The sequence below is a fragment of the Pongo abelii genome, chromosome 3 (genome assembly GCF_028885655.2).
Source record: "Pongo abelii isolate AG06213 chromosome 3, NHGRI_mPonAbe1-v2.0_pri, whole genome shotgun sequence".
Lineage (NCBI taxonomy): Eukaryota > Metazoa > Chordata > Mammalia > Primates > Hominidae > Pongo > Pongo abelii.
In genome coordinates this window covers 166927764-166954711 of record NC_071988.2, presented here as the reverse complement: position 1 = coordinate 166954711, position 26948 = coordinate 166927764, and the positions used below count along the sequence as shown (strand labels likewise).

Below are 26948 nucleotides of genomic sequence, written 5' to 3'. Positions count from 1 at the left end.
TCAATGGCTGCTGAGAATATATTTTGTAACAGCTGCTTTTTTAGTTCCTTATGTAAAATTAAAATCTGGAGCTAGGTTATGTAGTCAAACATCCTCTTTTTCTATAGCAACCTGAGAAGTGCTTGTCCAAGGTTACAATTAGTGGGAAAGCTTAGACTAGCATCCAAGTCTTCTGACTTGTCAGCTAGTATGTACTATACTATATTCCTCTTTCTAGCAATCTTAAAGCTTCTTAAATGTTTTTCGTCTAAGTCTCTTAAGATTGGGCATGTTGTATGACATCCCTAAGTCTCAGTTTCCTTATCTGTACAATCAGAATAATGCTTCACTGTGCTGGGGTTAAACGTAAGGATATATAAAGGTGCACAGTGTGTGGAATGTAGTAGTAATAATTGCTCAGTGTGTGTGTTTTAGCTTTTCCTGTTGTCCTACTTATCTCAGAGTTGTGATACCTTTTTGTAATGGTGTTTTAAAAATGGCACTGTCTTTTGCGATTATTTTAAAGTACTTAACTGCACTTATAGAAATTTTAGTTGTACCCTAGGTAACTTTCTGATAAAATTATGTTATTGACCATAAGGTTTAGCAGATATCTAGTCAGGATTTTAAAAGCCTGAGCAATAGAAAGTTACAATGTGATGGTCTGTTCCTGTTTTTAAAAAACGGCCTGTAGTTAATGTTGGAAAATCTGTCTGTCATTAATTGCAGCTCTCCTTTATGAATTGCTGTATGAGAAGGTATTTAAAACTGATGTTAGTAAAATTGTGATGGAACTAGACACGTTGGAAGTAGCTGATGAAGATAACAGTGAAATATCAGATTCAGAGGATGACAGTTGCAAGTAAGAATGAAATCCTAAAATATCTTTCTAGTGCCATACAAGGAAACATTTAAATAAATGTCTTTACATTTCAGTAAATGTCTTTTTGCATAACATATATTGAGGTATTAATGGTATTCATAAAATACAGCAGTCTGCTGAAGTTTCTTTATCCCTGCCACTAATTTTACCTAATTTCTATTATGGGACTGTTTGTTTTGAAAGTTGGTGTTTTTGGTTGATGAGAATTTATGTCTGCAATCTAGATGCATATTTGTAGAATAAATTTGGTCCTACCTATATGTGTGTGTATTGTAAAAGTTTAAAGTTAACTTGTCAATTTCAATTGTTCACATACCCAGTAATGAAGTTTTGATTTCCTTCACTTTCTTTTACTGTTTTCTTTCTTAGGTAGTGCCTCTTTTTAGATAATGAAAGTTCCAAGTTGGGGTTATAAGTATGTGAACACCTCTGGATAATGCCTCTGTGTAGGTTGTGAGTAAATATGTCTCAACGTAGAGTCTCTGAGGCTTAGCTTTCTTTTTCACACAAGACGTACAAGGTAGTGTTTAAGAGGTTGGGCTCTGGTTTCAATCATGGCTTCCTGCTAACTTGACTTGGGGCAGGTTACTTAAATTCTCTAAGAAGCCTTAATTCCAATACTCTAAAATTAGGATATAATCAGTATTTCCTCAAAAGGGACAATTCAAGAGATTAAATCTGAGATAGCATATAAAGTACATAGCCTGGGTCCTAGATACAGTATCCAGTATATTAGTTATCAATTATATTAGGTTGTTTACTCTGTCTTTTGTAAGAACCAACCCTATTGTATTCTTATTGAAGCTAAAAGTATATATTGTTGTATGAGAATATGAAAGGATTGTACTTGGTATGTTACACTCTGTGACACTAGAGATAGAAATGGAACTTAAGGCTTAGGATATCTAATTCTTTATTATAAAAATAACTTAAAAAATATATGTATGTCTCTTGATTTGTTTTTTTTTGTTTTTTTTTTTTTGAGTCAGAGTCTTGCACTGTTGCCCAGGCTGGAGTGCAGTGGTGCGATCTCGGCTCACTGCAAGCTTCGCCTTCTGGGTTCACGCCATTCTCCTACCTCAGCTTCCCAAGTAGCTGGGACTACAGGCGCCTGCCACCAAGCCAGGCTAATTTTTTGTACTTTTAGTAGAGATGGGGTTTCACCATGTTAGCCAGGATGGTCTCGATCTCCTGACCTTGTGATCCGCCCACCTTGGCCTCCCAAAGTTCTGGGATTACAGGCGTGAGCCACTGTGCCCGGCCTGTATATCTCTTGATTTGTAATTCCAGGTATTTATTGAATTAAAATTTTCTGATCCTGATTGAAAATTTGGCCACCATTTCTTTCTAACTTGAATCAGTGTCTGCCATTGTAAATTTAATTCTAGAATAGACTGACTTTGCATAGGTAGAAATTTTGCTTTACGGTTCTCTCTGAGCACCGTGTCATTGAGCGTGGGGGACATTGGAAGAGAGAATGACTAGCTTGTTACAACTTATTACCTGTGATTGAGGTTGGGGGACTTCTGCACATGCCCTTTGGTTGCTGCTGCTGTTAATGGTGTTAGAAACAACTGGGTCTTGTATGGCAGTTGGCAGGTGAAGTGTAGAGTAGGGGCTAGTAAGTTGGAGAAGTTTACCAGAGATGGTAGAGCGGGTGTGTAACAAGATGTGTTCGCTATTGTGTTTTTCTTTTTATACTGCACTGTTGTTGTCCTTGGAATGTGGATTACCTTTCTATTGCATTATTAAAATTTCTTTTTTTTTTTTTTTTTTTGAGACGGAGTTTTGCTCTTGTTGCCCAGGCTGGAGTGCAATGGTGTGATCTCGGCTCACTGCAACCTCCGCCTCCCGGGTTCAAGCGATTCTCCTGCCTCAGCTTCCCGAGTAGCTGGGATTACAGGCATGCGCCACCATGCCTGGCTAATTTTGTATTTTTAGTAGAGGTGGGGTTTATATTGGTCAGGCTGGTCTCGAACTCCCCAACTCAGGCGATCCGCCCGCCTCGGCCTCCCAAAGTGCTGGGATCACAGGCATGAGCCTCTGCAACCTCTTTTTTGTAAAACCATCAGATCTTGTGGGAACTCAGTATCATGAGAACAGCATGGGGGAAACCACCCACATGATTCAATTATCTCCACCTGGTCTTGGCCTTGATACTTGGGGAGTATTACAATTCAAGATGAGATTTTGGGTGGGGACACAAAGCTAAATTATATCAGCCTACATCTCAACACTCATTTTTTGCCTACTTATTTTTTTTTCCTTTATAGCAGTTATCAGCATTTAACATACTCATTACTTATTTAGTTTTTATCTGTTGTCACCAGATTGTACATTTCATGTAGGCGGAGTTTTTGTTCTCTTAAATGCTAGACCCCAGCACCTAATAATACAGTCATCCGTTGGTGTGTACCAGGAGATTTGGGACTCTTGAGTATACCACAATCTGCACATATTCAAGTGCTACCACGGGCCCTGTGAATCTGTTTATATGAAAAGCTGGCCCTCTGTATACTTGGGTGTCACATCCCAAGAATACTGTATTTTCTATCCGCTTTTGGTTGGGAAAAAAAAAAAAAAAAAAAAAACCTGTGTGTAAGTGGACCTGCACAGTTCAAACCTGTGTTGTTCAAGGGCCAGCTATGTACAGTGCATGGCACATAGTAGACAATCAGGTTATTTATTGAGTATATGAATGTGTAGGTATGTATGTGACAGTGAATTTAAAGGGCTAATGATGGTGCTTTCATTGTGCTGAACATTATTTGACGTAGAGTATTTTTTTTTTTTTTTCTTGAGACGGAGTTTCGCTCGTTGCCCCGGCTGGAGTGCAGTGGTGTGATCACAGCTCACTGCAACCTCCGCCTCCCGGGTTCAAGCGATTGTCCTGCCTCAGCCTCCCGAGTAGCTAGGATTACAGGCATGTGCCACCACGCCCAGCTAATTTTGTATTTTTAGTAGAGATGAGGTTTCTCCATGTTGGTCAGGCTGGTCTTGAACTCTCGAACTCAGGTGATCTGCCCACCTCTGCCTCCCAAAGTGCTGGGATTACAGGCGTGAGCTACCGTGCCTGGCTGATGTAGAGTATTTTTAGTAAAAGGGTTGTTGAATCTGCCTGTAGATACTTTTGTTGTAAATGGATTTTTTTTTTAAACGGGGCTCGTGTATATTGAAAGGAAGTTTTTACATTGTTTTGTGGATTCAATTATTCTACCCACCCAAATTTCACAGTTTATTTATGTTTTCTTATTAATTACTGAGCCAGTTAGAATTACTGTTGTCTTTGACTTCTGTCTTATATACACACAGTTACATACATGTACCTTTTTATATATAGATACACTTATACTAAAACTTGCATGAGCTCACTGGAATATAGCTCTTTTTGGAGCATAGTTCTGACTTTGAAGACTTTTAGATGAGGTTAGAAGGTAATTACATGCAAATACCTTTTTCTGCCCCAATTATGGTTATCTTTCTTTGTAGGAGTAAAACTGCTGCTGCTGCTGCTGCTGCTGATGTGAATGGATTTAAACCTTTGTCAGGCAATGAGGTATTTTTTTAAAAGTGGTTTTAAATGTAGTTCTTTAATATAAGAAAGCATATACATTAAAATCTTAATTTTTTTCTTTTTTCTGGTACATTTCAGTCAAGTCAGGATCATCTACTAAGAAATTGATTTGATGGCTTCCTAATTTTTTGAAGTTTCTTTTCTTCATTTGACTTTAGTTTTACATGTATCTAAAACAAAAGTGTTTTAAAAGCACTTATGTGTTGATTGGACTTCCTGACTTTGTTTGTTTAGCAGCTGAAGAACAATGGGAACTCTACTAGCCTGCCTTTGTCTAGAAAGGTTCTTAAGTCACTCAATCCTGCAGTCTATAGAAATGTGGAATATGAAATTTGGCTGAAGTCTAAACAAGGTGAGTTAAAAGTCTGCATTTTCCATAAATTTGCTTTGTAGCACTCGAAAATAAGTCAACTTTATATTATACTGACCTTTTTTTTTTAAACAGCTCAGCAAAAACGTGATTATTCCATTGCTGCTGGCTTACAATATGAAGTTGGAGACAAATGTCAAGTAAGTGACTTATGTAAAAGAAGAAGAGATTTTACTTGAAACTTTGCTTTTTCTAATACGAACCGAAAAAACAGCTGAGGTGTGAATATGTTGTTAATTTGGGATTTCAGAATATATTTATCATGTATATACATTTTAATAGTTTACAAGTATTTAGCTTTTTGAGTCATTTGAATACATTGCTAAAATTGTATGTATCTAAAACCGTGGCATCCCATCACATGATCTTTAAAAACAATTCAGCCTTTGGTATTACTTGGTTCAAAGAAGTAACGATAACATTTCAGATATTGAGGTATTTTTGTTAAAATTGACTGAAATGGATTAAAAATATACTTTATAAGGTCATTTAGTTTTGTTTATGAAAATCGTCTTGGGAGATGTTGACACGTACACAGTGTTTACTGTTGGACTGAGGAAAGAAAGTGAACCACAGAGGAGTTTTTGCCAATTAATTTGAATAAGCAGCTGCCCTGGGTTTGAGTAGCTGATTGTTAAAGGAAAAAGTTGGATTAAAATCAGTGTTTCTTAAACTAGTGGTTAACCCTCACTCCACCGCACCCCCCCCCCGCCCCGCCCCGCACCATCGAACATTCAGCAGTGTCTGGAGACATTTTTTATTGTCACAGCTGGGAGGGTGCTACTGACATCTAGTGGGTAGAGGCCAAAGCTGTGGCCAAACATTCTACAATGGACAGGACAGCCTCCCTCATCTCCCTCTAACAAAGAATACCTAGTCCAAAGTGTCAGTAATGCTTAGGCAGAAGAAACCCTAGGTAAGATAATTTACAAGGTCTCTTCTTGTTTTTTGTTCTTCATTTGTGGAAAAATATTGCTATTTCAAAAACAAAAACAAAACCCCCACATACACAAAAAATGTTACGTGGAAGTTAATTCTCATCAGAAATTATTTCCATCAAAAAGTGTTGCCTTTGAAAAAACTACTTTAAAACAGCCACTGGCAAACATTTCTTTTTGACTTATAGAGGAAACACTTATTTACTTTATGATAAATTGGTTTATGTGAAGTCATCTGATTAGCCAGGATTTTATCTTAAGAACCTTTAATAGTTCTGGTTCTGGGGCATTTAAAGGTGAGGGAGAAGAGAACATGATTCATTCAGGTACTGCCTTATGGGATTGTCATAAATCTGCTCTAATTGTAGAAGGGAATTGTGGAAGTTTTTACTACATTGATTGGGAAAACTTGAAAGAGAACAAATGAGATTAAATCCAGGGTTTAAAGGTCTCTCTCCCCACCCTTCGCAAAAGAGAAGATGGCTTATGCTGTATCACTCAAGTCGTGTTGCTTGTTTTAAGTCAAGCATATTTCCTTTGAGGTTGAAACTGCTTTTGGTAAAGTAGGTGCTTTTGATAAAATAGATGGTAAAGCACAGGCTTTCATTTTTTTCCTTTTTAGAGTATTTTATTTCCATCTGTACTACTTGACCATTTTATTTGGATAACATCTCATTAAAATTTTAAGAAACTGAGATGACTCTAAGGTGCCTTGTTTACTCAGGTGTGTAAGATGTAGTTTAAACTTTTGATAACAACTAAGTTCAGGAAAGAATTTTTTTATTGTGAAACTTTTGAAGGAAAAATGTCTATTGTCATTGATGAAGAATGAAATATCAGCTTGAGGACTTTGATTTACTACTAAAAGTGGGAGGTTGCTTAAAGCATTGTCCTGTATGTTGTACTTGGCAGGTGCACAATTCAGTGTGGGCAGTTTAACTATAGGAAGAAAACTTAGGCTTATTTACTCTTTTATCATGGATTTACAACTGCGTAATATTAATTGTATGCTAGAGAACAGTTAATGGATCTATTTTTAGGGATAAAAATCACAGTTGCACATTTTTAATATAGGAAAAATGGGAAGATAATTGTAATAATAGTTGCTCTCACTTGTAGAGTGGTTGCTGTGTGCAAGTTGGTATCCTTTATGTGTATCCTATGCACCCTCATTCCATCTCCATGAGTTCTGTGACGTAGGTACTATTATTAGCTCCATTTTGCATTATGAGGAAACTGAAGGAGAGGAAAATAACTTGCCCAAGGTCATATTGCTGGCAAGTGGAAAAGCCAGACCTGGAAGCCTGGGGTATGTGGGGCCACAGCCCTGCCTTCAGAACCAGGACGTGTTGCCTCTTTTGTTTAGAGCCTTAACATGCTGTGCTCCTACTTTTTGAACAATTTAGAAAATAAGTTTAGAAAAAAATTTAGAAGGACAAAGAAGAAAAGGTTTTCTTTCTTTTAGGTAGGAGATATGGAGGTCTGGGAGGTTAAGGAGATGGATTTTATTGTAGACCTATTTGAACTTATTTTGTTTTTACTGATAAACTTTATTTTCTGTTTAATTAAAGACTAAATTTTAAAAGCCGGGTGTGGTGGCTCACGCCTGTAATCCCAGCACTTTGGGAGGCTGAGGCGGGTGGATCACTTGAGGTCAGGAGTTTGAGACCAGGCTGGCCAACATGGTGAAACCCTGTCTCTACTAAAAATACAAAAAAAAAAAAAAAAAAAAAAAGTAGCCGAGTGTGGTGTCACACACCTGTGATCCCAGCTACTCGGGAGGCTGAGGTAGGAGAATCCCAGGCTTGAACCAGGGAAGTGGAGGTTGCAGTGAGCCAAGATTGCGCCTCTACACTTCAGCCTGGGTGACAGAGCGAGACCCTGTCTCAAGGAAAAAAAAAAAAAAACTGCAAAAAACTGATGATTAATGCAAAGGAAGCAGATGACTGATTTTTTTTTTTCCTTTTCATTTTTGGAATTTTTAACAGGTTAGGTTGGATCACAATGGAAAATTTTTGAATGCAGATGTTCAAGGAGTTCATTCTGAGAATGGACCAGTTTTGGTTGAAGAACTGGGAAAGAAGTATGTACTACTCTTCAGTTAAGGCATTTACTGCCTCCTCCATTTAGCCTAATCATGAGCATTTTAAAATGGCCTTCAGTATTTGCAAATTCAATGAAAGATAATTGCCCATGTATAGAAGGTATATTTGGGCCAGGGACGGTGGCTTATGCCTGTATTCCCAGCACTTTGGGAGGCCGAGATGGGTGGATCATGAGATCAGGAGATCGAGATCATCCTCGCCAACATAGTGAAACCCTGTCTCTACTGAAAATATAAAAATTAGCTGGACATGGCAGCGCATGCCTGTAAATCCCAGCTACTCGAGAGGCTGAGGGAGGAGAATCGCTTGAACCAGGGAGGCAGAGGTTGCAGTGAGCCACTGCACTCCAGCCTGGCGACAGAGCTAGACTTCGTCTTAAAAAAAAAAAAGAAAGTATATTTGTTCCGACCTCTAGGAAAGAACTAAATGTGCAAATTTAGTATTTTGCACATTGTCAAACTTTAAATGAAGATTATTTGTTTTGTTGCTTACTGTTTGTTTAAAATGTACCATTGTGCACAAAGGCAGTTCAAGAAATTGACTAGATCATAATATGGGAGCTTTGGAGGGATTCATTTTAAATTCATTCAGTACTGCATTGCATGTAGTTAGTATTCAGTCAGTGTTTGTCAGATGGAGTAGCAAAATATTGTTGGCTTACTTTATACAGCGTTATTTTAGAGCATCTTTGTTTCAGTTGCTGCTGGGCTTTATTAGAGAAAAAGGTAGTAAGTCACACCTTAAACTTTACTGTGGAAAAATTTAAACATATACAAATTAAGAATAGATCCCCATTATAACCAACAGCACAATTTTTGAATCCCAATATAACTCAACACCCATTTTTAGCAACTAACAGCATTTGGCAACTTTTTTCATTTTTTTTGAGACGGAGTCTTGCCCTGTCACCCAGGCTATAGTGCAGTGGCACAATTTTGGCTCACTGCAACCTCCGCCTCCCGGGTTCAAGTGATTCTCCTGCCTCAGCCTCTCAAGTAGCTGAGATTACAGGCATGCGTCACTACGCCCGGCTAATTTTTCCTATCTTTAGTAGAGACGGGGTTTGACCATGTTGTCCAGGCTGGTCTTGAACCCCTGACCTTGTGATCCGCCCACCTCAGCCTCCCCAAGTTGCTGGGATTACAGGCATGAGCCACTGCACCTGGCCTTGGCAATATTTTCTATTCTATTTTCCCTAATATGTTTTTAAAAAATGAAAATGAAATTGGCATATTTTGAAGGAATCCAAACATCACACCATTTCTCCAGTAGATGTTTATATGTTTCTCTAACAGAATAAAGACTTCCTTCCCCATCTTAACTACAGTACCATTATCCTGTCTAACAGAATAAGTCGTTCTGTATTTATTTAACTTTTGCTTAGATTGTGATTCAACCGTCTTTTTTTAAAATTAGAAAATATGCTTTTGATTTATATCATTTTATTTGATTAGAATTACATCTGGATTGGTAAATGCAATTGGTACCTCAATTGTAATTTGTTTATAATGTAAGAAATAAAACTAGAAATTCTTGTATAAGCTGAAAATAAATATGCAGAATATTTAAGTATTCTTACTAAGGTATTTTAAGCTATCACAAGTCTTTTCCCCTTCGAAGGCACACATCAAAGAACCTCAAGGCACCTCCCCCAGAAAGCTGGAACACAGTGTCAGGGAAGAAGATGAAAAAACCTTCCACTTCTGGACAAAATTTCCATTCTGGTAGGAGCACATCAAGCTATCATTCCTTTGGGATTAGGATGATGGTACTTGGGATTGTTTATAATATGAATATTATGATGTACTTTTGGGTTCTTACAACAGATGTGGATTACAGAGGGCCAAAGAATCCAAGCAAGCCAATAAAAGCCCCATCAGCACTACCTCCTCGACTGCAGCATCCTTCAGGAGTAAGACAACATGCGTTCTCTAGTCATTCTTCAGGGTCACAGTCTCAGAAATTCTCCAGTGAGCACAAAAATCTTAGCCGGACACCTTCACAGATCGTAAGGTAACCTTCTTGAATGCAAGAGAAGTATAGAAATCAAGTAAGAGGCATTTGTTATATTTGCCACATTATGTGCATTTAAATAATTATGACTTTTTATTCATATCATTGTCCCTATATTAGTATTAAGAGCATTTTGGATAAAACTTCATGTGAGGATCTCAATTCTTTATAATTCTCTTCAAACAAGGCAAGGAAGTATATATAGAGAGACCTTTATTTTTTAGTAATTTTTTCAAATGGTTTGGGAGATCTTATTCTAGCCCAATCCTATTCTTGCACTTAATTATTTTCTGGTGGCTTGTAATATGGTAAATACTGGATTCCAGATTGCATTCCTATTTCCTTGGGAGGTGAGGATACTCCCATTTGTACGAGAACTTAAAGCAGCCCAAAATTGTTGGTTTACTTTGATCTGATAAGTTTTGATTGTGGTGATGTCTCTTAATACTGAATGGGGCTACAATTTTAGGTCTGTGAAATTACAAATATCAGCATTCTGACTAAGTATCCAGAGGCAGATGAACTTTTAGGATCATAATTTTCCTGTGCTATGTGGATTTTAATTTTTCCCTAGTCTTCCCTTTCTGTTCAGTAATTTTATAGCCCTTTGGAAGAGCTTTATTTGAGAGGCCGTGTCTTATGTTGAAACTGTCTTCATCATGCAAATATGACTGTGTTTCCTATGGAGTTTTCATAGGTGACTATGACAAGTACCTTTCCCATCAAAGCACCTTCTCAATTGCCCGAAGAGCTGTAGCATCAGCTTATGTGTTTGCTAACCCTCTGGTCTTTAGTTCCATTATTTCTGGCATTTGGATGTTCCCTTTTTTGTGAATGCACTTAACATTTTGTCACTGAAGATGTATAGGCTGGTGTGAAGGTTGTGAGTTACCTCAGTTGATTGTTCACAGTCAGTTACAGATCAAACTCCTACTCTTTCACCCCTTCTCACTATTGTAGTTGGCTTGTCTTAAAAAGAAAGGAAAGAAAACATATGTTTTATGTAGCATCTTCAAGACAGAATTATAGGTTCTTAAGCTGACATTTATCAATACTATTTTAGTTTCTTGGGGCTGTTGTAACAAAATACCATAAACTGGTCAGCTTAAAACAACAGAAATTTGTTTTTTCACACTTCGGGTTGCTAGAAGTCTGAAATCAAGTTGTTGCCAGGGCCATGCTCTCTCCGAAGGCTCTAGGGGAGAATCCGTTCCATGCTTGCCTCCTACTTCTGGAGTTGACTGCAGTCCTTGAGGTTCCTTGGCTTGTAGGTGCATCACTCCATTCTTTGCTTCCATCATCACATGGTGTTCTCCCCATGTGTCTGTGTCTGTCTCTTCTCGTAAGGACATTAGTCATACTGGGTTTAGGTCCTGCCCTATTCAGTATGACCTCACCTTAACTTGATTACATCTGAGAAGACCCTGTTTCTAAATAAGGTCATGTGCACAGGTACTAGAGATTAGGAATATGAACATATCTTTTTGAGAAATACACTTCAATCCATAACAAATACTAATGATTCTAATCCGTTACATTACCTCTCCCAAACAGACAGAATTTATGCCACTAATCAACTAGTTATGGCTGAAGTTTGTTGTTTGGACATTGACCAACTCCAGTAGCCCCTGGTGGTAGCTTACTCAATGCACGAAAAGTATCTAAGATATTAACTTACTTTGAATGTTAACTTTGGAAACCTAAAAATATAAAGTAACTATAGGAAGGTTATAGGCAGAAAGTAATTGTTTAATAACATTCTCATTTTTTGATAGAAAAAGCAATATTCTTTTTCCTTGAACACAAGTGTACTCTTTAGCGATTTAAAGATTAAAAAAGAAAATACACATAGACTACAAAATGGCTAATTTAAATAAACTTGTTTATTATAAACTGAATTTATAATCCAGTGTGTTTCTGGTGTTGACTCTGATCGCCTATGAATTGGTATAGTGCTCAGATAGATGTCTTGTACCAATAATACTTTTAATCAACAGTTTTTTTTTTGAGACGGAGTTTCACTCTTGTTGCCCAGGCTGGAGTGCAGTGGCGCCATCTTGGCTCACTGCATCCTCCATCTCCCGGGTTCAAGCGATTCCCATGCCTCAGCCTCCCGAGTAGTTGGGATTATAGGCATGCACCACCATGCCTGGCTAATTTTGTATTTTTATTAAAGACGGGGTTTCACCATGTTGGTCAGGCTGGTCTTGAACTCCTGACCTTAGGTGATCAGCCCACCTCTGCCTTGCAAAGTGCTGGGATTACAGGTGTGAGTCACCACGCCCGGCCTCTAATCAACAGTGTTTTTAATACTATGGTATAGAGAAGCATATCTTATTAGGATCCTTTTTTATGTGTTAGCTATATGTGTTACTTGGTATATAAAAATACTTGATGGTGTGTGACAAGGCAGTGGTAATTAATACCATAGACATGAATCTTTAGAGATTTTTTGACATTGTGACTAATTACATTAGAACCTAGTGGTATTTGCAGTTTGTCATTAGGTTAGTATGCCTTCTCCATTGTGTGTGTGAGTGAATTTTACGAATGTATTAAAACATTTAAAAACTTTATTGAGTATTTAAAGTAAGACTATTACAAAATCTAGTCAGATTTTAGAATTTTATAGCTAACAATCTAATTGATTTAAGCCCAGTACAGTTCATCTTCACTGTATTTCTAATCTGTAACACATCACTTTTGAATTTCTTCTAGTTATAGAGCAAAAGAGAACTGTAGTGCTGGATATGAGACCTTCTTGGCCTCTCACTTTTTCCAGTTTTTCTTCATTGATAATTGTCTCTTCCTGTGGAGAAAACACAGAATATAACTAAAAACCAAGCAAGATTGCCATATATGCTTTCATTAATGTGGCTATCCATGAAATACTGTGGCTGAATATCTGTCTTCAAGCTAGATGAAAATAGATAGTAGTAGCTTCTCTCTGTGTGGTAGGTGAGGATGAGATGAAGGCCATACAGTAGTGGTCATTTTTTTTGGGTCATAGGAGATGGTGATAAGGTAGTGCTAATTTTCCAGAGACTCCTGACAGTTGCTGTGTCCTCTTCAAAATTTTTTACCACTGGGATTTGGGAAGGATTGGTCTAAAATTTTGAGAGTCCAGATTTTCTGTCCCTCCCTTTTTTCATCGATACCATTAGGGCTGACATCTGCCCTATTGTAGTTAGAGTGTGATTATAAATGGGACTGTGTGATTATAAATAGGACATGAAATGGCTATTTATTTCAGAGGTTAAAAAAAAATCAGATAACATCATAGTGCTCTACTTTGTTGAGGAGGATAATATTTCTTTGTACTGTGACAAAGTATTTTTCTTACAGGTTTTTAGATATTCATGTTCCATTTTGAAGAACTGTTAGACATGATAGAAATAGTATTCATACTGCCTTTAATAGTTATAAGCCATATAGTACATTAGGGTTGGATTATAGGGTACTAAACTCTTTTTCATGAATTTCTTGTCATCCTTTTTTGACCAAAATTATGTTGAAATGACAGCAGTCTTATCTATGCAATTGGTATCCAGTCTGACATGTTTTAGTTTTTCTTTTTCAGCTCTCTGTCTCCTTTGGTGGTGTCATAAACAAGTGGGAAGATGGTCCTAGTGTCCCATTGGACCATTCCCCTTTACTTAGAACAGAAAGTGAGAATGCTTTTGAGACCTAAACTAATAACTTTCCCTTTGAGAATTAATTCTTAATGAAAATATTGGAATATGGTATAACAAGTATATACAGTGCTCACTCATTTTTGTATCATTTGGAAATGAGTTTTTTTTTCTTTTCCCCTCTACCTCCCATTGCTGTTTGTCTTCTTGACTCTCTGTAAGGTAGGCTAATGCTGCAGGAGCTTCCATTTGCTAAACATTTATTAACCAGGCTGCCAAATGTTCTGAAGTGTCAGTGTAGCTAAATTAGTAAAATGTTTGTATTGCAAAATAGATCATTTTGTTTTAGGTACTCAGTACAGTTTTTTTTTTTTTTTTTTTTGACAAGAATGTTTTATTTATCTATTTAATTATTTTCTGACAAGAATGTTTTATTTGACAGAAAACCTGATCGTGAAAGAGTTGAGGATTTTGATCACACAAGTCGAGAATCTAACTATTTCGGCCTTTCCCCAGAAGAGCGCAGAGAGAAGCAAGCTATAGAAGAATCCCGTTTACTCTATGAGATTCAGAACAGAGATGAACAGGCTTTCCCAGCCCTTTCCGTATGTATGAAAAGACAGTTTAAAAGTCATTATATAGAAGTTTCTCTTAATACAGTTTTTAGATTAAGCCATAGTTCCCAAGGGTAAACTAATAATTTTTAAACTCTAAATACATTAAAGATCACATTTTTCACATTTTTCCTATTTTTCCTTTTCACATATTTAGTAATATCTCTAGACCTAGAGATATTACTAAAAGGTTGATGATAGAGTTGAGGCAAGTAAACTGGTTTGTTCACTTGTAGTGTTTAGTGTTTTCTTTTGAACTAAAACGTGTTTAATTTGTTAGCAAAAGTACTATGTAGTAGAGGTTCATGATTTAGTTAATCTGTTACAAGATGTATGTGTAAAATCAGGAAGCCCTTTTGAGAGCTGTCTTTCAGGGTGTTTGCTGTTGGAGGTGTTAGCACATGTCATCCTGTGGCTTTGTCCTTTCTCCATGTGTCAGGCAGTGGGCTGTGATGGATGCTTCTCTGATAAAAGAAGTGTTCTCTACCTTCAGGTTTCTTAATTCTTTTTGGAAAGTCAGAAGGGAAAACTGTTCTCATGTAGAATGAAGTATGTGCTCTGTGAGGTGGGTTTGTTGGCAGCACAGAGGAGGGGTACCTAATTCATTCTCATGTCTGGGAGCATGTGCCTGTGGTCTTTTACATCTTGGTAAGTAGTACCCAAATGACCTATGATCCAGAATGGTGGTTGGACACTTTCTCTCTTTAGAGTAGATTAAATAAATAATGGACTGTACGGGAGGTTACCCAGTATACCAGTATAAAACATTAAAGCCCCACACACTCAGGTCTGTCTTCTGGTCTCTGTGGACTTCCTTAGAGACTTGAGGAGGAGCTCAGTTGAAAACAGGTGATCTGGAATAGCAGTTTAATCTGGCACAGGCATTGGAGTTTAGGAATTACTGGAAGAAGTGCCGAATCCATTTAGGAATAATTGAAGTGCCCAAATCCGTACATAAATAAGCATTGTTTATGTGCTAAGTACATTTATCTCTCATGTCATATGTGTTATTATATAAATAACAACTACAAATTGTTTAAGCTTGTATTCATACCATTATGCATTTTTCAGTTAGTGAATTGTAAATGTACAACTACTGTAATGTGGGTACAGATTGTGAAATTTCTTTCTTGTTAAGAATGGGGTCCTTCGTACTCATCATTTTTAGACTAAGGAGTTTGATACTGATTGCTTTTGATAGTGGCTCAGATTTGTTTTCTAGAAAACTCCTGTTAGAGAGGGCTGAGATCCTCCTCTTAGCTGTGTGGAACATTTATTTAGAATGCCAAAACAGGAACCTAGAACCTTCAGTGATAATTTAGCTTAAAAACCTGACTTATTTCAGTCCCTGATCTCATGCGGAGTTTAAGTGATTTGCTGACAGTAAGCATTTCAGTGATAAGAATCCTAGTGCACTATATTTGCTAATTTGCACTTAAGATCTCCCCAACTCCCCACCAAAAAATATGGCGCTACAATGACTTTTTTGGAAGGTTGGCACAGAAGATGTTGTTGTTTTTGAAAGAAAAGTTGTAGGGTAAAGATTTGGTCAGTGGCTTCCTGAAATAGGGATATGAAGATTAAGTGTACTAATCTAAGTTGAAATCTGATTGCTTAATCCTTTCAACTGAGCCATAAGACTATTAATCTAGGGTGTATAATTAATTATGGACCCTAGATTCTGTCTTCTTTAGTTTCAGTTAAAAATACAGGGCTGTGAATTTTAAGATTTTAGATATATGATGAAGAGTAAGATTAATTACAGAATTTGTTCATGTATTTGTGGGTAAATCTTTAACAGAAAATGTTGGGTTTTGTTCATTTTAAAGAGCTCATCAGTCAGTCAGTCAGCTTCTCAGAGTAGCAATCCATGTGTCCAGAGAAAATCATCACATGTAAGCGATAGAAAAGGAAGCAGGCGGAGAATGGATACAGAAGAACGAAAAGACAAAGGTAAGTTATCTCATCATTAGAAAGCAGATGCTAGAGATCTCTTCAGATGACTGGCTTAATGTCATATATTTGGGAAAGAACACTTTTTAAATTAAGTAGTTTATCTAATGTCACATATTTTGAATGCTGCAGACAAGTATTGACTCAAGCTAAAGTATGTTAAATGCTATTCTAAAAACTACATTTTCACTGACTAAACGTGGTTCAAATAATACTTTTGGCTTTTTCTATCTTCATATTTTGTTCTTCTGTGTTCAGACATGACTGGTGGCTTATGCTGTCTTTTTTAATCTTGATCTGCTACAGACTCTATTCATGGACATAGTCAGTTGGATAAAAGACCCGAACCAAGCACATTGGAGGTAAAAGTTTTAAACACTACTTGCATCTTTTCTTTTTCCTTAATACTGTGATAATACAGTAGGAAGAAGTGGAAGAAGGTGAAAATAATTTCAAAATTTTATAGCTGTGTATTAGGAAAGTAGAAAAGCAGGGAAAAGATGATGGGGATTGAGAAGTCACTCACAAATTATGACAGTTTCTTCAAGGTACATTAGGGTGCCCTGCCTGAATTGTTAGAAAGTAGCCTTTATTCTCTGTCCCTCTAGAGTGATGTTTTTAAAGGAGAAATGTATACTATTTGAAGCCTTGCCTCCAATGAAAACTGCCCAGTAGTTTGATGTAATAAAGATGTTCAGGCAAAGTTAGCCTACCTGTTGAAGATAACATATAAGTGGAAAAAATACTCAGTGGTTAGAGGGTTCTGTCAGATACAGGTAGGGTGAATTATAAAAGGAAACCATCAATTATTCCAGAATGTGGGTCTCTGAAATACAAAACTTCGCTTCTTTTTTGCTTCCAAAGAATATTACTGATGATAAATATGCAACAGTTTCGTCACCATCAAAGTCGAAGAAGTTAGAGTGCCCTTCTCCTGCAGAACAAGTAAGTGTATTGTTGCATGTAACATTGAATGCTCCACTCTCTGGGTTTCTTTGCTCTGTATATAGGATCATTTAAAAACAGAAAACATCAGTATGGGAAATGGGAGAATTTTTTCTAGCTTCACAGTTTGGCTGTGGTTATGATTTTTAAATGTATTCTGATGTTAGTCTAGAATGTTCTCGATATTTATGGAATGTTATAGAAATAACCACCATTTTCTGGTGATTGAGACCATTCTTTTGAATTGACTTTGAATATATTTATATTTGTTACCGTTATATTTGATACTTTGTATTACTTTGGTAGATTTACTTGAAAATTAGATTTTTGAAGGGAAACTGAATTTCTGCTTTATTTCAAAATTTAAAAGAGTTGTCTGCATCAGTTATTTCACAGATGGGAGGGAATGTACTGATTGAAAAGGTTTGAAAACTATACATTAAAAAAATACCAATTTACAAATTTCATGATGAACCTGTGTTCTAGCAGACATTTTAGTTCTTGATCCTAATACAAGAGTAGAGAAAGTTAAATGTTAAATGCCTTTCAACCAACATTCTTTATATTGGTAAGAAAGCATATAGTTGTATGAGGAGTTTTTCTAAATAATAATGAATTTCAAGATTTCAATGATTTTGCTCACTTGCCTTAAAAGTATTGTGTTGTATTTAACTCTGCTAGTGGATAGGTGCGGTGGCTCATACCTGTAATTCCAGCACTTTGGGATGCCAAGGCGGGCAGATCACTTGAGCCCAAGAGTTTTGAAACTAGCCTGGGCAACAGGGTGAAACCCTGTCTATATTAAAAAATACAATTCTTGTTGGTAGGCAACCCTTGGTTAGGATCAAATTTGTTTGCATATTGTCTTTAGCTACTGTGTGTTTTTCTTATATTTCTAAGACTATAAGGGCTATTTGTACTTCATTTGTATAAAAGGCAGGCAACTCAATATGTATCTGGTGGTTAGAAATAGTGTTAAAGCAAAATGACCTCTTGTCTTTTCCTGTCTTCCCCCACTCACCCGTTTCTTGAAGAAGCCAGCAGAACATGTGTCTTTGTCAAATCCAGCTCCCCTTCTAGTTTCTCCAGAGGTACATCTAACTCCTGCGGTGCCTTCTTTACCAGCCACTGTGCCAGCCTGGCCAAGTGAACCTACAACTTTTGGACCAACAGGTTAGAGAAGGGTTTAGAAAATCTAGCCAGCCAAAATGCCTTTCTAGTCAGAGACTTCAAATTCTTGAGTGAAAGTTTGACCTCCGAGCAGGATTAGGTGTGTGGAGCCTCACAGAGCTTTCTGTGATACTCTGCTTTGCTCTGCTTCCAGTGTGGAAAGACCATGTTCATTTGGTGTTGTATTCATCTGACATATGCCCTCATAGTCTCAGGAGCATGATGTTTGAGCTGGTTGCTTTGGTTGCTCAGCACTAATTAGCACCACGGTTTGATGCTTCCTTCATGGGCCAGCTCTTTATGGCCCTGTAATGAACCCCTTACCAGCCCCATGTCCTACACGTGCCTGCAAGAGCTACTGTTAGAAGACGTTGACTCAGAGCTTGTGTCCTGGGCATATTTCCTTCTTTGTGTCCAGGAGGGCTCTTGGTTGATATTAAAAGGTACTACTTTAGATTGGCTATATCAGTTATACAGCATTCTTTATAGGTTAATGTAAGCATATTTGTAGAGATTTTCATCTTTTGTCATTTTGATTCCTTTTCTTCTCTTTTGTAGGTGTCCCTGCTCCAATTCCCGTTTTGTCAGTGACACAGACTTTGACCACTGGACCTGATTCTGCTGTATCCCAAGCTCATTTAACACCCTCTCCAGTTCCTGTGTCAATACAGGCAGTTAACCAGCCCTTGATGCCTTTGCCTCAGACATTGAGCCTTTATCAAGACCCACTCTATCCTGGGTTTCCTTGTAATGAAAAGGGAGATCGAGCCATTGTACCACCTTATTCACTGTGTCAGACTGGGGAGGACCTACCTAAAGGTGAGCTCCTTCTCCAAGTTCAAATCGACTTTATCAAGTCCAAACAAGCGTAGTAAGAAATGAAGAGATGTAAGTAGAGGTCAGAGGTCTGGTTTCTTAGTAAGCTCAAGGATGGGAAGGACAGCAAAGGTTTAGCTGTTAGTTAGTCATTCTTGTTTCAGCATATTAGAAAATCTATTACAATTTTTTTTTTTTTTTTTTAAGACGGAGTCTCGCTCTGTCACCTGGGCTGGAGTGCAATGGTGTGATCTCGGCTCACTGCAACCTCCGCCTCCCAGATTCAAGCAATTCTCCCACTTCAGCATCCTGAGTAGCTGGGACTACAGGCGCATGCCACCAGGCCTGGCTAATTTTTTGTATTTTTTAGTAGAGAAGGGGTTTCACTGTGTTAGCCAGGATGGTCTCGATCTCCCGACCTCGTAATCTGCCTGCCTTGGCCTCCCGAAGTGCTGGGTTTACAGGCGTGAGCCACCGCACCTGGCCCAGAACTTTTTTTTTTAATGTTTCTAACATACTTGTTAATGCTAGTATGCTTAGTAATGATAACTCCTTCTGTGTTTTTACATAAATGGACTTGAAACCATTCTGAATTAAGATAATAATAATTTCACTAATTAGATACCTAAACACTATGGAGCTTTATCAACACTGGTCTGCATTTCAGAACTAAGACATGCATCCATGAAAAAGTTACAGAGAAAAACAAATATAGTATGTAGTGGCTGTTAAAGTACTATATTATGTCTTATTTTTGTTTAAAAAATTCTTTTAAAATTTGCTTTCCCTCTTTATTTTTAAGGAATTTACCCCTCCCTCATTTTTAGTTTCCACAATTTTATATCCGTAAATTTGAGTAATGCACTGACTACTATATGCTGTTTACCTGGATTTATGTGGATGTTTTTGTTTTATTAGTTAGTAGTTTGATGTTTGTGTCTATGAGTAACTGGCTTATGGCAAATGAATACTTGGAAGAATATTATCCTGTGAATGATGCTACTAATAAGTTAGGTTTTATGTTGATTTTACCATTCTCCTCAACATTTTTATTTCCTAATTTTTAAACCCCCAGAAAAGTTGAGAAAGAAAGCCACCTGAATGTCCTTTACCCAGATTCAGTTTTAATAAGATAAAAATTTCAAATCTAAGCCATTTTGGGATTTATATGCTAACAGACAAAGCATATTGAATCTGGAATTAACCTTTGGGAACAACCTGTTTTTGGGTTGTGTTATATTACAGTTTTTATCTATGTTTTGTATCACAGGCTAGAGAAAACAATTATAGTAGGTAAAATTGTTTTTAGAACTGTATATTTAATGAGGATGATTTAAAAAAATCTCTGTAGATATATAATTTTAACAAGCGATTACTTTATTTTTAGATAAGAATATTCTTCGATTCTTCTTCAATCTTGGTGTGAAGGTATTTACATTTTATCATCTTAAAAGTTATTCATTAATAGTGTTTTAAATTATTACTAGTGTTAACTCTTATCCTGTCAGTCAGTAACCTAAAGTTTACTAAATCTCATTTTAAAAACCAGCATTTTCGGTACTATATCGTTTGTTTTTGGTGCTAGTAGAGGCTCCAGTTTTACTTACTTTTTGTCTTAACTGGTGATGGCTTAACCTGTGAGTATATTTAAGACATAGCTGCATCTTTGGGCAGCCTAGTGGAAATGCCCTCGCTGGGGAATTAATTAGATGTAAATCTGGGCTTGAAGTTCTGCTCCATCACTCTTTAGCTGAATTTTCCTGGGCAAGCCATGTAGTGTATCTGGGCCTAGCTTTTTTTCATTTATGGAATGGGGGTAATATTCTTTACCTGCCTCCATTATTGAAAAGATCAAAGGAAATAACACGTACATCCTCCTATGTAAGATAGTGTGGTTGTTGACTAGAAGAGCAGAGGTATCCTTTGGGAAGTGGTCAGCCTAGAAATAGCTTTTCTTAGGTTGGAGAACTCCGTCCTTGTTAAATGTTAGGTTTTCTCCTGTCCTAGATTAGTTTTTGTGGGTTCTAGACAGTTAAACTATGAAATGAAGTGCCCTACCTTAGCCTGCTGACCACTTTCATAAAAAGAAACTTGATTATTTTACCATCTGCTGCATTGCTTAATTTTAATTTATTTAATGTTGATTTTAATTGGTTAGCCAATTAGCTGGTTATACTTTCTTCATATTTTGGTTTTTAGCTGAACTCTTGCAGAGGATTTGGAATATTTAATTTTCAACATTATCCCTCCCTGATTAGAGGTCTAACTTAATCCTTACATTTGGAGTACTCTGGGGGCTCCTAGGATTGCGAAGTCCTGACATTGGAGATAATCTGCTCTTACACTGGCATTTTCCCTGTAAAACAAATTCAGATGTTAACTGGCCTGCATGGGGTCACACAGTGAGTTAGTGGTAGAGCCCGAATGTGAATGCAGGTCTGGCTAAACAGTCAGTGATGGAGATACTATCTCCTATCAACCTATGAGGACTTCAGATTGTTTTTAGGACAGGAGCAAGCAATGGAGTCTTAAAGCAGTGAATTTTGTAATTCATTTTCATGTTGGTTATCACAGTGATTTAGTATTTGGACTATAGATTATATGGTCTTTGTAGGCATGAGAAACTTAACCTTGACCCTAGTACTTGTAGATTGATATCCGCCCAAACCTCTCTTTTTTCTCCTCTTTTATTTAACTGTTTTTTGTCTCTTTAGGCCTACAGTTGTCCTATGTGGGCCCCACATTCTTACCTGTACCCTCTGCACCAGGCCTACCTGGCAGCCTGCAGGATGTACCCAAAGGTCCCTGTCCCTGTTTATCCTCATAATCCCTGGTTCCAAGAGGCTCCTGCTGCTCAGAATGAAAGTGATTGTACCTGTACTGATGCCCACTTTCCTATGCAGACTGAGGCCAGTGTTAATGGTCAAATGCCACAGCCAGAGATTGGACCGCCGACATTTTCTTCACCTCTGGTTATCCCTCCATCTCAGGTGTCTGAAAGTCATGGACAATTGTCTTACCAGGCTGATCTTGAATCTGAGACCCCTGGGCAGCTTCTGCATGCTGATTATGAAGAGTCACTTAGTAGCAAGAGTATGTTCCCTCAACCATCTTTTGGACCCAATCCATTCTTAGGCCCAGTTCCTATTGCACCTCCTTTCTTTCCTCATGTTTGGTATGGGTACCCTTTTCAGGGATTCATAGAAAATCCAGTAATGAGGCAGAATATTGTTCTGCCCTCTGATGAAAAAGGAGAATTGGATCTGTCTCTGGAAAATCTGGATCTGTCTAAAGATTGTGGTTCAGTTTCAACAGTAGATGAGTTTCCAGAAGCCAGGGGTGAACATGTGCATTCTCTCCCTGAAGCAAGTGTGAGCAGTAAGCCAGACGAAGGCCGGACAGAGCAATCTTCCCAGACACGAAAGGCAGATATGGCATTGGCTTCCATCCCTCCTGTAGCAGAGGGAAAGGCTCATCCTCCCACTCAGATTCTAAACAGAGAGAGAGAAACTGTGCCTGTTGAACTTGAACCTAAAAGGACCATTCAAAGTCTGAAAGAAAAAACAGAAAAAGTAAAAGATCCTAAGACTGCTGCTGATGTGGTCAGCCCTGGGGCCAACTCTGTGGATAGCAGAGTGCAAAGACCAAAAGAAGAGAGTTCAGAAGATGAAAATGAAGTGTCTAATATTTTGAGAAGTGGTAGATCCAAGCAGTTCTATAATCAAACTTACGGAAGCAGGAAGTACAAAAGTGATTGGGGCTATTCTGGTAGGGGCGGATATCAACATGTGAGAAGTGAGGAGTCCTGGAAAGGACAGCCAAGCAGAAGTCGGGATGAAGGTTATCAGTACCATCGAAATGTCAGAGGACGACCATTTAGGGGAGATAGGAGGAGATCAGGGATGGGAGATGGCCATAGGGGACAGCACACTTGATGGTTGTTGCCGAAGTATTTTCTAACAGAAACTCTTAGGTGGAATGTTTCTGAAGGCTTTAAAAAAATATAATAAAGTAAAAACCCCAGTTGGAACTCTTTCCTCTCCCCAGCCCCCTTACCTTCACTCCCATACTGGACAAGACATTTTGGACATGAGTTCAAGGGGGCAGGTTAATTCCTGGCATTGCCAGTTTTCTTCATTCAGAATCTGTTTATTTATCAAGTGACTGTCCCCGTAAAAAGTAGAAAAGTTTGTTAAAGTATTTTTTATAAACAGCTTAATATAAAACATTATAGATTTAGTGTTTGGCTTTTTTCCTTATAAGTTTATAAGTTTGATTTCAAATGTTGGAAATGTGTGCTTTATAGTGTTTACTAAAGTGACAAGAAAATATACCATTTGACACACTATAGATTCCAAACATAACGTTGCACCAAATAGAAATGTATATTTTATTATGCAATGCCTTAGTCATAAACTGGGCTCAAACAATTCTCAGCCTAAAACACTGTTGTCTTTTAAAATGCTTCCAACCCAAAGGCCTTTCATCTCAATATCTGTCAAACTTGAATAATGTCTTCTCTTTAATATTCACATAAGGCAGCCTATTAACTGTGTCTTAGCAATGTTGTATATAGTTCTTTTAATATTCATAAGGTATATTTTTGAATTTTGGTATTTGTTGAGATTGCATAGAAGAATAGTAGGAAATCCAATGAAATGGCTGTTTCCACCAAGAATTCTTAGCACTGGTGTAAATATCATGGTGCCTACTCGAAAGAAATGTAGATGCTATGCATTTTGAAAATAATCTGCATCAGTTAGAACTGCAGAAGTTTTTTTAATGCCACTTTAACACTAATGCACTGACAGATTCTAAATATTTTGTGAGAAGAAATGTTAAAAATTTTTAGCTTGACAGGTTTCTAGAGTTGTTGTGTTCCCCCCCCCACCTTGCACCATTGGTTGTGTATCACTTTCACTTTACACTTGCATGTTCTACTTGTCAGGGCTGGAACTATTGTATAGAAGATAATATGATTGTGACTTCCAGTTCTTTTCTAGAGGATGCTGCTAGAAAATGGTTTTGCTTTGTATTTTATAGCTTGTTACTCTTAGGTAGGTAACATCATCCATTCTGCTTTCTTCCAGTCTTTGCAGTATTCACTAGAGGTTCCCTTTGCATGTTGCACTCTGTTCTCATTTGGAGATTGAACTCTGAATTAACACAGTATTCATTCATCTGTGTTATTTTGTAAAAATAACTGTAGCTTATATTCTTTATTTGTACATACCAATGTGAAAATCCACTCTTTTATTATGTTGAGATTATCTTCTGATCAGGAAGTTTGAGTGCTATGCAAATAACACAGTAGTAATTTCTCTTTGCATGCCATGTGTAATATACCTAGCCAAAACCAGATGCGGTGACTTTCTTTTTTTGTAAAGCAAATTACTTAAGAAAATACAATTCACTTGAATTTGACAAACTGAAACAGATGAGTTTTCTGGGTTCTCTGATAACCTATGGGAATGTTTGGATGCCAGCTGGGCTCAGTGAATCGCCACTGTACTGTAATAATGGTTATTTACCTCTGTGCTGTTTCAGTTACTTAACGTCTGTGTAACTGCTGATTTGAGTAGTGATTAGCATTTAGATAATTTAACAGGATTTTAGAGAGCACTTTGAAAGATAACATTTTATTTTGATGGTGCTAGGTAAAAAATTGTAAAGACTGGGATGGTTGTGTGGAAAACATTTTTTGAGAGAACCTATTGAAAGGAATTTGTTGTCACCTTCTAAACTAGAATAGTTGTTGAAGGTACCGCTTAAGCCATTTTTTTCTTAACATCAGTGGCTTAGTTAAGGAATGAGAAGATAGAGGGTCCTCCACTTTCCGCTCATGCTTTTTTATGTAGGACTAGCTTACCTGATTTTAATGAAAATCACATTTTGATATAAACACCAGATTTGAAAGTTCAATGTGTTTGATCTCAGGAGTCCAAAATAAGTTGTTGCTTCTAGTGTCCTGCATTTTATTGACTGGGGTTTGATCTCAGTTTCTGAAAATGTTTAAAAATTGGAAGGAAATACTGTTCATATCTTCATTGTCACTTTGTCTTACCTCAATCGAGTAACAGAATATAGCTCCTGAAGGAAACACTGATTTGCTTTCTGTTTCCCATATCTCACCTCTAGGATATGATGGAAGAAGTGCTTGAAAGAGAATTTTAGCAGATGGTACTTTTCTCAGTGACCTCTGGAATAAAAGAACTGACTTTTGATAGTTTTAAAATTAATCTTTGCATGAAGGTTGGTTTCGCTTTTTTCCTTTAAGTTTGTTTTTAAATGTATTAATTAGTCCAGGGGATTTTTGCCTTATGCTGAGGTCAAACTAAGGCTAAGCAAGCTTTTGTCCTTCATTTTAATTGTTTGTCATACTGTATGTTGACATATTTCTTTATAAGAGAATAGAGGCAAAAGTATAGAAGTGAGGATCATTTGTATTTTTGAGTTGGAAATTATGAAACTTCACCATATTATTATGATCATACATATTCTGAAGAACAGACTGACCAAAGCTCACCTGTTTTTTGTGTTAGGTGCTTTGGCTGAACTTGATTCCAGCCCCCTTTCCCTTTGGTGTTGTGTATGTCTCTTCATTTCTTCTCAAATAAATCTTCAACTCTTGCCCCATGTCTCCTTGGCAGCAGGATGCTGGCATCTGTGTAGTCCTCATACTGTTTACTGATAACCCACAAATTCATTTTCATGGCAGACCTAAGCTCAGACCCTGCCTTGTCCTGGCAAGCGTAGGTTTTCCCAGACCACAATGCTGATATATCTTATTTAATGCAGACTGTATTCTTGCAGTGTGTTGTTTCCTTTGTGACTCAAGGTTGAATTAAAATGCCTGTGAACTGCAAACTTGCTTATGATTGACTTGGTGCAATAAAGTTCCTTTCTAACCATTTCTGGTTTAGAAAACATTCAGCCATCCTAGAAACTAGCAATATTTATTTTTGCCTCTTTCGTTTTACCTTTTTTAGATGAGGTAAATGTTTTGTCTTTTACTTAAGGGTACTAAGCAAGGTCCACTCTAGTGTAGCTGAAGAGAATGCATATTTGGCTACACTATTTCTGTTTACTGTATTTTGTTTCCTACTTTATATCTAAATGCTATTGTTTGTTTAAAATCCTAATAATGTCTCATTTCCAATATGTTATTTTCAAATAACTAAGGTTTTGCTACTAGTGTCAGCCATTTACTCTCCAGCTAATTGGGATTATTTTTTAAAAGAGGTCTTTCTCCCCGAAATAGAAGTTTTAGAAAATCTTGGAAGAGGGGTGGGTGCATGTTAATGCTGGGAAGCGGCAACTTTGGGGTTGAACTTACTTGAATGGATTAAAAATTGCATTGTGTTACAGAGCTAGAAAATTTTATGTATGAAAAACGATAATAGCCTTACACTGAGTACAAATAATACTTTAAGAGCATGTGAAGATGTGATCATTTGTGATGTTACTTGTAAAAAAAAGTATATATACATATCTTTTGAAGTGTTAAAAGGAAACTAGTACTTTATATTCTTTATCATATCACTTTTTGTAAGTGTTGAATATATTCCTGTTTATTTTTCTATGTTCTGTTTTGTAGCCTTAAGAAGTGTTTCAAACATATCTGAATGTATAAAATAAGAGTAAATGCCCTACATGGTGTGATGCTGCATTATATATAAAACTGTGTGCATATATTAAATTTTGTCTCTTGATTCTGCTTGTGATTCTTTGGTTCCAGGGTTAACCAGGTAATATAGCATGTAGATCTTAAGAATTTTTGTAAACTCCTTAAAATAAATGATTTCCATGACATTTTTCCAGCTAGAAGACAATTCTCGTACATGCAACTAAAAGCCATGTAGAATTTATAATCTATGGGTACTGTAATTTTCCCTACTTTATATAATGAAATTGAGGCCAAATTACTTGCTTAGGGTTATGCAACTAGTAAGTGGT

At 37.1% G+C, this 26948-nt stretch overlaps 1 protein-coding gene across 7 annotated transcripts in view; it reads left to right on the top strand.

Moving 5' to 3' along the window:
- Positions 1–26704, top strand: part of OTUD4 (OTU deubiquitinase 4) — a 49155-nt gene extending 22451 nt beyond the window's left edge. For 3 of the 7 annotated variants that reach the window (XM_009240347.4, XM_054554517.2, XM_054554518.2), the window contains 15 exons: positions 709–841; positions 4352–4418; positions 4671–4788; positions 4882–4946; positions 7733–7827; positions 9470–9573; positions 9676–9862; positions 13937–14099; positions 15938–16061; positions 16368–16423; positions 16926–17006; positions 18041–18179; positions 18735–18995; positions 20380–20420; positions 21707–26704. In XM_009240347.4, the coding sequence (XP_009238622.3) occupies positions 709–841; positions 4352–4418; positions 4671–4788; positions 4882–4946; positions 7733–7827; positions 9470–9573; positions 9676–9862; positions 13937–14099; positions 15938–16061; positions 16368–16423; positions 16926–17006; positions 18041–18179; positions 18735–18995; positions 20380–20420; positions 21707–22927 (2855 nt within the window). In that variant the 3' untranslated portion in view covers positions 22928–26704. Of the gene's footprint in view, positions 1–708; positions 842–4351; positions 4419–4670; positions 4789–4881; positions 4947–7732; positions 7828–9469; positions 9574–9675; positions 9863–13936; positions 14100–15937; positions 16062–16367; positions 16424–16925; positions 17007–18040; positions 18180–18734; positions 18996–19199; positions 20279–20379; positions 20421–21706 lie in introns of those variants that run through there. The other 4 variants (XM_009240348.4, XM_063723677.1, XM_063723678.1 and 1 more) reach the window with 4 other exon arrangements.
- The last annotated feature ends 244 nt before the right edge of the window (positions 26705–26948 follow it).